Source organism: Chelon labrosus (genome assembly GCF_963514085.1).
Source record: "Chelon labrosus genome assembly, chromosome: 6".
NCBI lineage: Eukaryota > Metazoa > Chordata > Actinopteri > Mugiliformes > Mugilidae > Chelon > Chelon labrosus.
The window spans coordinates 20,005,873-20,020,178 of record NC_140342.1 but is presented as its reverse complement, the minus strand read 5'-3'; the positions used below and the strand labels follow the sequence as shown (position 1 = coordinate 20,020,178).

Sequence of the window (14,306 nt, the reverse complement as noted above, 5' to 3'; positions counted from 1 at the left end):
AAAAAAGTTTTCAGTGAGAAAGAAAAGAAAATAAACATACGATTTCTGTCCAGAGGTGGATCAGTAACTCACTTGAAAGAGCAGGATGGAGGCAGGTGGGAAGAGACTGATTAGAGTTCCCACCAGCCTCAGCAGCCTCCTGGCTACAACCAAATGTGAACGCCTTATCACAGAATGGCCATCCTGTCCGAGCCTTCTCTGAATGCACCACAAACGCTGATAAACTTGCACTCACTCACTCGCGCGCCTGAATATTTCCTGTGGTAGGTTACCTGAAGATGTGTTCATGAATGTGAGGCCGGGGCTCTGAATGGATTGATACTGGCGTCCTGTAGATGTTTACTTAATTAAATGAATTTTAATTTAATATTGGAAACAGGATACTCACAAATACAGCTTTGAACAACTAAGAGATAACACACACATAGAGTTTTTCCTTGTAATTGGGCAAGGGAAGAAGTAATGAGGATTTTCATGCTTACTTATTGTGTTTTATATTCCAAACGACAATTTAACTGAATCTTTTTGCCACGCTTTCATTTGTCCAGGAGGTTTAAGTGTCTGTATTACGTATTTTGATATTAAAGTTTTAACACTGGGTGCAGCAGAGGAACTAAAAAGCAGCCAGTCACTCCCAATGCCGTAACAAAGAAGGAATCAGGCTAACAAGCTAACAGGTTACGAAGCATTGAGGTTACCGCTCGTCTGTGGCACATGAGCAAATCTGACAAGCCCCGAAGGCTCCGAACGATTTGTCCAGAAACATTTCTGACCCGGCACCAACTTCAATGCTTACCACAGTTGCCTAGAGAGCGCCACCCTATACTATAATTGCCATGTGCAGATATATGTCCAAATTTCCAAGCCCATGCGAAAAGTCAGTTAAATTGAAAACACAATTTTACTGCAGCGCCAGTGGATATCATGACAGTAATGTAATAAATCCACAGAAACTGCATCACCAAAGTGTTTCTTTTGTGGCTGTGAGGAAGTGCTCATACAAACGTAATGAATGAGGCTCACTATTTGAAGGGTCCTGAAGATAAACCCTTAATTTTTAGATTAATTTTTACATTTCTCCTTTTAAAACTGCTTCACAGGGCTCTGACTCACGCTGCAGACACAAAACCCGTCGTCAGTTTCCAGTACAAATATTCTGAGAGACAGGAAAGTGACGGGTTAAAAGAAGAAACAAGCAAAAGACAGAAAGGAAAGGGGAATATCTTTTCCAGCTCTCCTGAGCAGAGCGACAGGGTGCGTAGCAGGGCTAGCTGTGCTATTGATTTCTAATGTTATTCCACATCAACAGAAAACAAAAACCTTGAACCGTGCAAGCTGTCCCACCTTTCACATCTCTCTCTCCATCGTTCCTCACTTATTGATCATTTGTCTGCTTGTTAATTAAGACATGACCGCTACCGGCTGGTTGTGCGGTCAGCGCTGCACATCTGCAGGGCTGCAGCGGGGGCCTGGGAATGAGAAGCAGCTAATCCATAAGTGCTAATGTGCTATTTCTCTCTTCCCCCGTGTCATTCTCTATTTTTCACTAACCTTTTCCTCCTCTTTTTTTTTCTCTTACCTCACTGTTTCTTTCTCTTTCACTTCCCTCTTTTAACCAGTACTGAAGCACTGCGTCAAAGTAACTTTAAAAGTAATTGTCCAACATGACCACAGGCCCTTCATGGTCTGGACCATGCATTTCAAAATCATTGCTCGCCCATTATAACTTCCTTTGTAACGAGAGAGAGAGAACACGATTGTAAAAACTAAATCCTAGAGTACATTCACCTTCAATTTAAGATGGTTAACTTTGTATAGTTGTGTTGCTGTCACAGCCAAGTGTGGGGAGGATCAAAATGCAGACTGAGACCAGGAGAGTGGGAACAGTCTCAGCCATAAAATAAACTTCTTGCAGGGAAAAACTGAAGCTTGCATGTAGCGAAGACTGCAGGACTGATGAGGAGAGTGGGAACGTGTGAACAGGTGAGGTGGGTCAGGTGGGTGTGGAGACGGGTGATCAACCGTAGATCAGAGCTTAACTGTGACAATAACAATTGCAGGTTTTCCAATAAAACCATCCACCAGAGCTTATGGCTGACACGTGTTTCAAAAAGTGTGTCCTCCACAAAAGTTCCTCTTCTCAAATTTATTGAACAAAAGTACAAAATATAAAAGAATCCACTCTTACATTTTCACCTAGCATCACCGAACCTTCTTAAAGCTACAAACTCGTTTTTATTCTTAGCACTTATCAGAGCATCAACATGAGATAACTATAATACTATGACGTGTAAGACATTAATATTTTTAAATGCAATTAAATTATGAAATTATATAATCACTAATTAATGACTGAACTGAAATTGCCATCAATTACACAATCCATCCATATGGCACCTACATGGCTAGTGAAGGCCTAAAATACATACCGGACAATTTCTTCTTTCGGCTACCGGCTACTGGAAAATTTGCTCCATGCATATCCAGATAGTGAACACTTATAAGTAATAAAGTTTACGACTAAATGCTAAGTTTGAAGTAATTCACTGACTTTAGGATTGCTATTTTTAATTTATTTCCACAGTTGTGTGTTTTAACATCTATACAATGAGCCAGTCTTATGTCATTTGGCTCAGTTTAGTACTAAACAGTCTGCTTTGTAACGCATAAGGATGTAAGAGTATTAAATGTTAACATAACTGCAGGCTTGTACAAATTAAAGAGATGTTTTATTCCCCGCTGACTTTCTACGCTGGCAAATGTTAAACAAAAGCAAATTTGAAAAGATCGAAAAGGCATTTTATCCTGAACCATCGCTCCGAGGTATACATGGGAGTTATTCAAAGGCAATTTGGATATAAAAAAGATAAGGTGCGAAATATTTCACTGTTATTTTATGCTCCCCGATGTTCCCCTCGAGCCACAGACAAACTCCATCTCCCTCCCCCGGTGGGAATCCTGAGCTCTGAAAAGTACCGCATCGCACACTTCAACTCTATCTTGCACTTAAAAGGAGTCTAAATTTGTAGCTACACCATCGGAGCGTTCACATGAGGGGCATCGCACCCCACTGAACCACGTACAGGAGATCTAAACCCCGAGGATAGCTACAGTCTGTGCTCTCCACAAGTAGGTATACAAGAAAATGCCACGTAACGGATATTTCCCTCCTTCATTTGAACTTTTTACATCCGAATACGAAAACACAGTGAGAAGTGTGGAGCCTTGTAAACTCACTGCACTTCCAGGCCTTTTCGGGTCTCTCTTCATCTTTCTCTCTAGCCTGTAAGTTTGTAATGCAGGTCAGAATGCAGCAGGACCAAGTCAATCAATATTCTTCTTGAGCATTTGTAGAGGATGTTGTTGAGTGGCTTGGTGGAATTTTTTTGTTGACGAGTTCAGTCCGTTTCTTGTTCCCTGCAGTTGAAGCCTGAGCTGCTGACAAATAATAGTAGTTCAAGTGCGTGAGTGTCTGATATGGGAAGATTTTCTCGGTCTGCCAGGAGTTACTAAAAAAACGACTGTGCCTCAAAGCAGTACTTTGTGCTGATATTATAATGAATCTGTGTGTTGTGTTTGTAGATTGTCGCCATCAGCAGGAGTGGAAATTTACTGAATGTTCACATTCAATGTACAAACGTAACACAACATCCAGAGTCGCACACTTAATGTCAACAGTTTGGTTGCCTTTTAGGTTATTTAATTTAATATTTGAATTCTTGGGATGTTTGCCTTCTGTCCACTTTTTGTTTTCAGCTATTGCCAGGCGTCCTTTTGCATTTAAAGGTCCACAATAAACTTCTCTTGTCTCCCCCTTCTGGTTGCAAGGGTAATTACACAAACACAGTTGACATGTGCATATGACGTATGTCTATGACCCAAATGTCATTCAAGAAAGGCAATTGACTGGATTTGTCGTATCTGGTGGGACAGATGTTCATTTTTAAACCTCAACTTCCCACCAGTCCCTCAGAACTGAAGAAGCTACTCGGATGAGTGGTGAAACATCTTCTCAACACTTCTTGAACACTTTTTGAATATACCCTGACCTGGATGACTGAGAACCTTCACAGACCTATTTCTATGATCTACAGTCTCTTCTCTTCTTCCAGTGTTCTCCAACAAGTGAAAAGCCACATTTATGTTAAGCAACAGAAATCTTTTCCTAGACACTTTTTTTGATCCATCCTGCCTGACTCATAGTGATTGACAAAGACTTAAAAGGTTCTACATGTAAGAAGGTACTACATAATTAACAACTTTGTATGTGACTGAAGTTGGGCTTAAGCCAGTTTATCTGATCTGGAACTTGCTTGGTACTGAGGTTCAGCCAAGATTATCGCAGAATTGTCAATTTGCCCCCATTAATTCAATACAGTTCAATTCAATTTTATTGATATGGCGTCAATAACAATACAAATCGTCTCAAGACGCTTTAGAAAACCCGGCCTGAAACCCCCAGAGCAAGCCTGAAGGCGACGGTGGCAAAGAAAAACTTCCCTTTAACAGGAAGAAACCTCGAGCAGAACCCAGCTCATATGGAGGGACCCATCTGCCTTCCCTGTGACAAAAATATGTTGTAACCTTTTTTTTCTCCAGTTACCGCACACAGTAACACAAATACAAACATTTGTAAATAGCTTACAAGCAAGGAAGACGTTGCCAATAAAAAAACTGTTTATTAATAAAAGCGCAGCAGAAACTTCAAAGTCTAAAATATCTTTTCCATTATTCAGCAGCTGAAAAAAAATCACAAGTTGTGAAGAGATAAATTGAACACAGAGTGCAGCCTATCAAACACACGAGAAGGTAATTTTTAAATACTGGACTCCCTTACTGCCGCTGTAAATGGCTACATTGCCCTTCATAGAAAATGCATACACGCATGCTCTTGCAAAACATGCACACACAAACTTTCTGGCTCTTATCCAGCCTCTAACATACTGTACAAACACACACACACACACACTACCAATCCTCTAAGCCCGTGCCCCGTGAACCATGACAGCTGTAGCCCGCTTGATTGACAGAGTTTGAAAGTTAGGTTCAAGTGCAGGTTCACACGACCCCGGCATTACTCTGCTTCCACCGTAAGGTTCTCTCCGGCTCTGCCAGCGCCTGCTCACTTATCTTCCACCAGATGTCTGTCACATGCTGCGATGTTTTCTGCCAGTCATCTCCCAGTCTCCAGTGTTTAATTAGTGCTCATTACGGCCGGGGCTCTCTTTGTAAATAATATATGGGTGCCTGGGAAAGTACATCAACATAAGCTGTCTCTGGGGGGGGCGGGGGCAGCGGCCATGAATAGTAAAACCATCAACATGTGTTTTTGCCACATTTTATTGTATGATCAAGCTTTACCGGGAGTGAAACAGACAAGCTCGCCGTGGAGCCTTGAGTTGTAATGCTGTATACGTGTGTTTGGGTTTATGTGGGCGTTTCCTCACTTGGCTTAATGAAGTGGCAAGGCTTTTTCTTTTTTTTGCCTAACAAATGTTTGAAATACTTTTTACTTTAAGTCTTGATACAGTAGAAGGTGGCTGCATGCGGCAGTGCTCACACACATATATACTGTAGAGCTTGCAGCCAACCTCTGATTTTCATATTAATACATCTTCCCCTTGCCGATTTCTTCAAGGCTTCCTCCTTGTCTCAGCTGCTTACATCACATCATGAATGATACAGCCCTCCGCCACGACGACCAAGGTGGGATAAGGAGGGGGCAGACATTACCATACTGTACACCTACATCAATGCACAACCTCAATAATAGGCCCTGTCATTGAAACAAATCACAGGCTTTCAGGGGCAGTGGCCCAAGCGATGCAAATTCAAATTTCATTTCGCCTCGGCAGAAAATTGGAGCAGGGGGAATTAACTCGTGATCCATTCCTAATATTTCTCCAACAATCTGGGGAGCCCTGGCGGGGCTGCTTTATATTTCGATGGGGGGACACAAACAATTTGCTTGATATGTATTACATTACACCACCAAGAATGACAAAATTGGCCACAGCGCACGGCGACGAAAACAAGCCTAATCGGACTCCTCAATTTCACGGTGACACGGCCCGCTGTAATGAGGTGACTCTGTGACTCTCCTCGTAAAAAAAAAAAAAACTTCAGTGCTGTCCTAAATGCGAAAAGAGTCAATGTAAAGAGCCGCTGTTAAGCTTTTATGTTAGCTGGATTTCCTTTGGTCAAATTCCTTTTGCAATCTCCCATACAAGCAGATGGCCAGGGTGTAGCAGTGACTTTATATCAGTTTATGGAGCCTTAAATATGATTAATCTAAAACCATTATATTACCCAGCAGAGCAATCATTCAACATTTTTACATGAACTTAACCGGATAACATCGAACATACAGTATTTCCCCACATGCATGAAATATGACTTTATCTTAACATTCTTCCACACTAGTAGCATAGTCAGGATTTTAAATATACCAGAGATCACGAGTCTCCGACATTCATATTTTCATTTTTTCAGCGGCAGCATATTTTCTGCAACGAAATAAATATGTATTCTCCAACGAGAACCGGATGCTGAATATTTACCAGCCTAAAAGTAATATATTTAAAATATATTCGGAGAAAAATGCCTCAAAATCAACCTGAAAAACTTGTTTATTGCGAGGGAAATAAAAGTGCAAAACAGGAGTTAAAAATAAGTGTATAAAGGATGAGTATTTTATAGATACTTAGTTGAAATTACAGTGTAGTCGTATGTTTCGTTTAATAAATCGCAGACAAAACATTAAGTGTCCATCTGAGAAGACTAGAGAGGTCAGCATCCACAATTGTGACCCTTAACAGCAGGGGTGTTTGTTCATTCACAGATGCATCTTTGGATTGATTCCCAGACGCTCAAGAAACCAGTGCAATTGATTGAGAATTGGAGCTTTATGGTCCACTTTCTTGGTTGTAATGAGGACTCATGCCCATAAACAACTACCCCTCACAAGTCAATCACAGCACAGGCTTTTTTTCCCAACAACAGATCAGAAAGTTTATAAAAAAACATCCAGCAAATCAAATATTCTCCTGGAGAATGTTTTACTAAAGCACAGTGAGATACAGGATCCCCCTTCTAGTAAACATAATATCTGTCAGTCCCGGTTTTAAATTAAATTCTTCCATTTGGGTGCTCCCGTGGCTCACATGCATCACGTTGTTCTTTCCTTTCATGTAGAATACATCAAGCCCCTCCGTCTGCCTGTAAAGTGTTGGCAGGTTATTCTGGTTTGTACAGGCACCAACACATTGACATTCTAAAACTTTCAACAAGGCCAAAGTTTCCCTCAACAGCCTTGATCTCTCCATATCTGTCATAGCTATCACCGGTCTGGATGTGTGAGGCACTCCAAGTGTCTTGTCAGGGAAAGTTTCAGGAAGCCTCAGTATGTATTTATACAGCATGGAAGTGCATTACAGGTTCTGACCAAGGGTGACTTGTGTGAGGGAAGAGGTGAGATACGGAGCTCAGGGAAGGGGGTTTTGTCTTATCAGTCAGAGTGGCAGCCATGGGTTAAATCTGTAATGAAAAAAAAGAGAGAAAAGGTTTTCTATTCGAAGACACCGTGTAAAGCCATTTTAGATTTCTTTTAGGAAGTAGTGCCAACATAAATATTTGCAGGTTTTAGACAATAGTCTTTTTGTGAAGGTAGATAGTGTGCAGTTTTTATTATTTTTATTTTCCTTACATTACCAGGTGTGGGGATGATAAGTGTGTGGCTTGCCTCTGTGGAAGCATTTGTACCCTACTATATGTGCAAAGAGTTATTCAGCCACATACGTTCCCCCACAAAGCATGACAGACAGCCCAAGTTAAACGATGGAAAGATTGCATTTAGTGTTTTTCTAATCGTCCCCAATTAGTGTGATCTACATTTTTGGATCTCCACCACTAAAATTGTGTAAATACTGAAATGCTGTTGTGTTATCAGTGGTATCATCAGCCATAAGTCTTGAGGAACACCACTGCTAAGCAACTGCTATCATCTAGAGCCTACCAAGGCTAACAGGTTAGCAAACTAATAACATGGTAATTTAATGTCAGAAACGCAAAGGCATAATGAAAGCATGAAACTGTTGGGAATATTATTTTCCTTCCATATTATAAAAGGACTAAATCATCACAAAGTCACCTCCATCATTTCTGAAAAGGTCAGTAAACACATCACAGCTCATGAACTCTGACCTTATCTAACATTTCAAGAAGGAGCTGTCCATAACAGACTTGTGAAAATTTGTAGGCAGGAAGAGTTTTACATAATCTTGGCTTTCGTCTGTTGACTGGCATTTGAGTGTAAAAAACTGCTGTTTTAACCCAGGCCAGATATTGTGATCACGAGAAGTGCACAAGAAGCAAGAGGGTGCTGTGTTTGTATTTGGTCATTTTCAGTGAGGTCTGAGTTAACAAGACTTTCTGACATCAACTTAATCTCGTTGTTAGTTTGCCAAACTGGATGCCAAGAGTTAAGGCGCTTATTTAGAACTGCGGGACCTAAGTGCAAGGACATATGCACGTAGCTAGTGCGCGTCATTTCTACTTGTGCGCTCGTCAGTCTGGCTCACTCAGTAACAACGCCACCCAAACAGTAGTCGACGCTTCACTTCGAAGTCCTGCTTCACTTTCAACAACGGTGACTGAAACTTTCACCAAAATCTCACCGAACATGAGTCATACAAATGTCTGCATCTCCAAAACTTCCTCAGTTAACCTTACCGATTCTTTATTGATCCAAAACAATCAATTAGAAAATTGAGGTGGAGAAGCAGCCGGAAATACTAAAGCAGAAACACGCTACTACCAAGTGGACCACAGCTCTTGTGCTCTGCATCGCTATGTAGTTCCATTTCTGGGGAGGTGCATGTCAGCTACAGCGCTAGGCTCTGTGTAGGTGTCTGCATCAACTTAACGCAGAAGTCTAAACTACCTATCTCTTATCAGTAGTGTTCTCGTGACCTACAACAGATTTTGCCTCTTGAATGCCAAGCACTTTGTGTACACAAATTCCCATATCCTAACTTCAAGTTTGTGAGTATAACTTTTGTAGAAAAACAGGAGTTTAAAGTGCAAATAGCTACTTGAGACAAGCAAATGGAGTTGGAGTTAAGAGAAAATGTCTACAACAGGATTGTATAACATGTAGTCGGCGTTAGCAGTGTGTTAGCTTGCTTGCTAACAGGATACGAAAGACCAATATCTTGTTCCTGTTACAAGGAACTGGTTAGAGTAGGACTCAAACACATGACTCAGGACTCAAGTGAGCAGGCAAAGACAAAGTCCAAAAGAAAAATAACAAGGAGCAAAAAAGCACAAAGCACACTAGGCGAAGACAAGAACATTTCTGACATGAAGTACAAAGCCAAACTGGCCAAGCAAGAGGCAAACACAAAGACTAAATACAAGTGGAATAATGAGGCACAGGTGAGACACATCAGGGCAGGACTGACAATCAGGGACAGCAACCACACAGAGGAAGTGAAGACATCTGAAATGTCAGAGAGTTAGTGACTCAGAAAATAAAGCTCATCATAACTAAGTGTCACAGAGCTGAATGTGACACTTCTTTGTCAGAATCATACATATTGTTGATACAGTTTTATATTCTTGGACAACTTTATCTGAACTAATAAGAAAAATACATAACCAAACTTTTATTTTTCTTCTTTAAGGATAATGGTCTGCACTCAAGTTCCTGCACCTCCACACAGGTGTTATATAGTTGATTGACTGGACCTGGGTTCAGGCTGGAGTTAGCGGGGCTGTGCGGGGAATTACAAAAGGTCACCAAACTCACCGCAGCAGGAGATCTTTTTCTGAAAGCACACAGTAGGAAAGGTACAGATGTTACAAATAATATTAATTCTATTCTAAAGTTCCCCCACTACAATTGTAGCTCACATTTTAACTAGTGAAAGAAAATTCACCACCTCATCCACCTATCAAAATCAAAAGAAAGCCAGTATTTCTTTATTTTAAGCATTCAATCGAGAAACAGTTTGACCCACACAGATTCAATATTTTCATCTTTAGAGTCTGGGATTTTTTTCATTTATACTTAAAAGTCCCACACCATAGCTTTAACACTTTCCCCAGTAACAACCCCTTAATTAAATAAAAGACTTTGTGATATTTTCTCTAAAAAGCTACTGAACAGTACAACAAAGTTTTCCTAACCTGCCTCTTCGGGCTCTTTATTTAATGAGCTCTGCGCTCCTCTCTTGTCTTGAATCGGTGATGCTTGGAGCTGTCACGGGGAAGAAAAGCCGTGTTAGACATAGTGAGCCTGTCAACACAGTGCCAAGCTGCTAGGAGAAGCCAAGGTTAGGCATCAGCCAAAGGAGAAGGGCACTGCTGCTGTCTACTCAAGAATATCAACAGAAACTAGGCCCGTATCTCACCTTACTTTATTGTATGGATTTGTGTTTTTACTTTTGTAGCATTCACAGTCACAAGGATTGAATAAGGTCATTTATATCTAAGAAGATCCTGACGAAACACATGATTAGATGAAGCGATCCATTATATTTGCCTGTTGCTAGTGGACATTCTGGGTTCCCTTGCACATATCCAACCCTGGATGTGTCTGAGTGAAATGAGTAGGATGTAAAAATATTGCTGGTGTATGCACGGAGCTAGCTCAACTTGTCATCGCCGCTCTCTGTCTATTTGAAAGGAAATTACCATCCTCCATCTTGGTTCAACCTCCAGTCCAAGCCTGCTTTCTGCACAGTGAATTTGTTGGCAGGAACCAAAGTCATGGAACTCTGAGTTTGCGTCATGTGCCGTTCACCATTGGTACCATCCTCAGTCGTGTCACCTCAAAGTTGAGATTGGTTCAACTTGGTACCCGCCAACTCTCCGTTGTCAAGGTTTTTATTTTATATTTTCGTTCCTATTATCAGCACAACTCTCTGAATTTCATAAAAGAATCCATTGTCCCCACATCCCTGCTGGTCTAGATCAAGTTACACCGGAATCGCAGACGCAGAAATCTCAAAATCTGAAGAAAAAGAATATGTGTTTGCATGACTAGACACTATTAGTGATACATTTTATGACCTGACCGGTTACGTAGTCTCTAATAGTGCGTCCCACTAAGCCCTTTTTTTCCACACAAACATACCTCTTCCATGACGGGATCCTCTTCACGGTCTCTAAGAGCACATTTTTACCCCTAGCTGAAAAAGGAGGGTAGTTTATAGGAAGGACAGAGGGGCTAAATGATCCCCAGTCCCTCCTTAGGGAGGCTCACTTGTTTGGGTAATGAATAATACCAATCGCTGTTGGGCCGTACACGGGATAAAAGGTCATTAAAACTTTATGAAATGCGTCTTTGTAATGGTGTTGGGTAAAAACCCTGGACATACAAGGGGATCTCTTTCCTCCTGTGACAAAAACAGGCTACAGAAAAACCTCTCCGATTTCAATATGACAATGCCAGCGGCAAAAGCATCGGATCCCAGAGCTCCCCCAAGTGAACATCCTCTACTCTATCAGCGTGCTAGCCACACCGGTTGGGCCCAGTGATCCAGATTTTGCTGGTTTTTAATTAAGTGGAAGGTCAAATCTCATCGCTCTTGACTTCAGGGAGCTGCTGCTGTCTGCATGGAAGAAGAGCTACACCCAGCCATTAATTTTATGGAGCAGGGGCTTTAATTGATTAAAAAGTTAAGGACTATGGGGAATGCGCGGTGAGAGGCCCTAGTATTTAGTTGATTTGGATGTGCGGTGGTATTCAGTCTCATGCATTATGGCTGCTAATATCGGGAGATACTATTTAACTCGTGGAAAGATATTTTTACATATAGATCGTGTTTAGAAGTGATACTGTATGTTTAAGAATATGATTACTATGCGTTTGTTGCTGTGTGAATCCATGTGACGGCAAATGAAAATTTCTGATTAATACGTAGGATCGTTTCTGCATGTGCATCCTGCACTTATAACAATAATACACACATTGTTATTGAATGTAAATGAATAATTATTACTTGACTCATCTAGTTACTGTTGCAGTTGCATGTCAGCCAATGTCAGAGCACTTCATAAGTCACCACCTTTGTTATGAGACCATTTGTCTCAGAGATTCAAGGAGCAGAGCAGCAAGAGAGCTTTGTCAAAAATCACATGTTTCAAAAGCCCTGCAATTGTACGGCCGTATATTAATCTGAAAGAACAGTGCAATATGTCAGAAGTTTCAAAATAAAGTTTCTCCCGTTTGAAAGGTCTGCGCATTATTGTTCAGATTATTATTTACAAGGTTTCAAATGTGGAAAAAAACAAAGTAATGCACCTCCTAGCTGTGAAGAACTGAAATATGAAATAACATTTGCAGTGATTAAAAAATATGCATAAAATTATGCGAGCCTTCAGCGGCCTAATTCTTAGTCTTGCACACTTTTTGTCTGTTTTGAATTATGGCATGAAACTAACCCCACGTTTAACACACTGTAAAACTGTTACAAGCTGATATATTGTTTTAATCATGAACTGTTTTAAATTTGAAAATCAAACTACAAATTAACTGTACATCTGTGCATGAAGTTAAATTAAAATGTGAAGATTAAGAAATTGTAAAATTTAGATTTGTGAATCAGTCATGTGTGTTTCTAAACTTTCAAGGAATTGTGCGTAGCGTGCCTTAAAAGCTAAATAAAGCCAGGACGAGACAAGACGTCCGCTTATTCACCGACCGATTTCTGCTGCTGCTGCTTCTTATCAGTACAACGAAACGGGGTATAGTTTCCCTTGTTTCCCGCAGTTATCCATCATTAATGTGAGATGTCACAGTAAGGCCAGGAAGTCAATTAGAATGGATGTATTTCTGACTGCCGCTGTCATTTCTCTGTCTCATGTTCATTGGCGATTGTGGGCAACATATACCCGGCTCCTCGGTCTCAAATGAGGGAAATCTGTCCTCGGAAGCACTTTGTACAAACAAACATAGGCATGATGTGAAACCATGAGCCGCCCGAACCCTTGGGGACGTCTATTGTGTCAGATCTACTGCACGGGCTCCTTTTCCAGCTGTTTCTGTATCAACCCCCACCACCACCACCACTGCCGCCTCATAAGAAGCTGAGGTCATTGATTGTAACCTTTTACCCTCTTAGGAATAAAATCATATATGGAGAATTATATTTGGAATACAAGTGGAATATGAAACTGTAATATCTGACAACAAACACGGCCCTACTCCGCCTCTGATGGAGCTCTTCACAGGGAGTAAACACAACTCTCGCCGGAGTGGAAAAGGTTATATTCTGCGTACATGCAATTTACTTTCTGAAGTGACTCAAACTGAACCAACTTGTTGTTTTTCCTCTCGGCTTGGAAGCACGCTGGTTCCATGTGGTCAGAAAGAGGGAGGGTTTGGTCGAGTGTTGAAAGGCTTTAAGGCCCTCTCTCTTCTCCTGTCAGGAGCATCTGTCAGCTCTGCAACAGTTTGGTCTAATAAACCATCTCCGCCAACTGGTAGTGTTTCCTGCCTGAAGGCTCCCTTGCCAGATAACTTTGAAGAGAAAAAAAAAGAAGAGAGAATTCTCAAGCTACGCAGCTTCTCTTTATTCCATCATCTCTCTATCAGATCCCTGTTTTGTGCTCAATTAGTGAATCATACAAAGTGCCTTTCATTTAGCCCTCGGAGTGGCAAAAGTGACCTTATTCGCGACGCTGTTCTCTCCGCAGGGGCATCAACAAATGAGGCCTTGTTTTTTTTTTTTTTTTAAAGGGGATCATAATGAAGCTTTGTGGAGGCACGATCCAAGTCAGATAACCCACCAGGATTTCAATTTACCCCTGTCAAAAAGTTTGAAAGGCACAAATAAAACGCTGCCGCAAGGGCAGGCTTTGTGTATTCCCTCCAGAAGGTAGTGATTCAGTGGGTGCAGAATGATGCCTATTCACATCTCTGTCTTTTGTTGTTATCCTTCTGTCTCAGGTGCAAGTGCAACCTGCATGCCAACAGCTGTGTGTTTGACAAGGGGAAGCTGGGCTGCGAGTGCGAGCACAACACCACAGGGCCCGACTGCAGCCGCTGTAAGAGACATTACCACGGAAGAGCTTGGAGTGTGGGCTCCTATCTCCCTATACCCAAAGGAACTGCAAATATATGTAAGTAAAGAAGTGTTTCTGGTGTTCTGTAGATAAGAACCTGCCGTGCATCTAGTTTAGAGGTGATACAGCTAGCTGGAAACACACCATTTCCTGTCATGTTAAAGATTTATTTCTTCTCTTATTTGGATTGTTCTGTCGCTTTATTATTGCAGCCTCCTGCCCCTGGGTTGCATCTC

At 41.3% G+C, this 14,306-nt stretch overlaps 1 protein-coding gene across 1 annotated transcript in view; it reads left to right on the top strand.

Moving 5' to 3' along the window:
* LOC311489555 (netrin-G1-like) overlaps positions 1-14,306 on the top strand; it is a 53,785-nt gene that overhangs the window by 27,185 nt on the left and 12,294 nt on the right. The window contains exon 3 of the mRNA XM_084546684.1: positions 13,955-14,127. Coding sequence (XP_084402810.1) covers positions 13,955-14,127 — 173 coding nt within the window. The remainder of the gene's footprint in view (positions 1-13,954; positions 14,128-14,306) is intronic.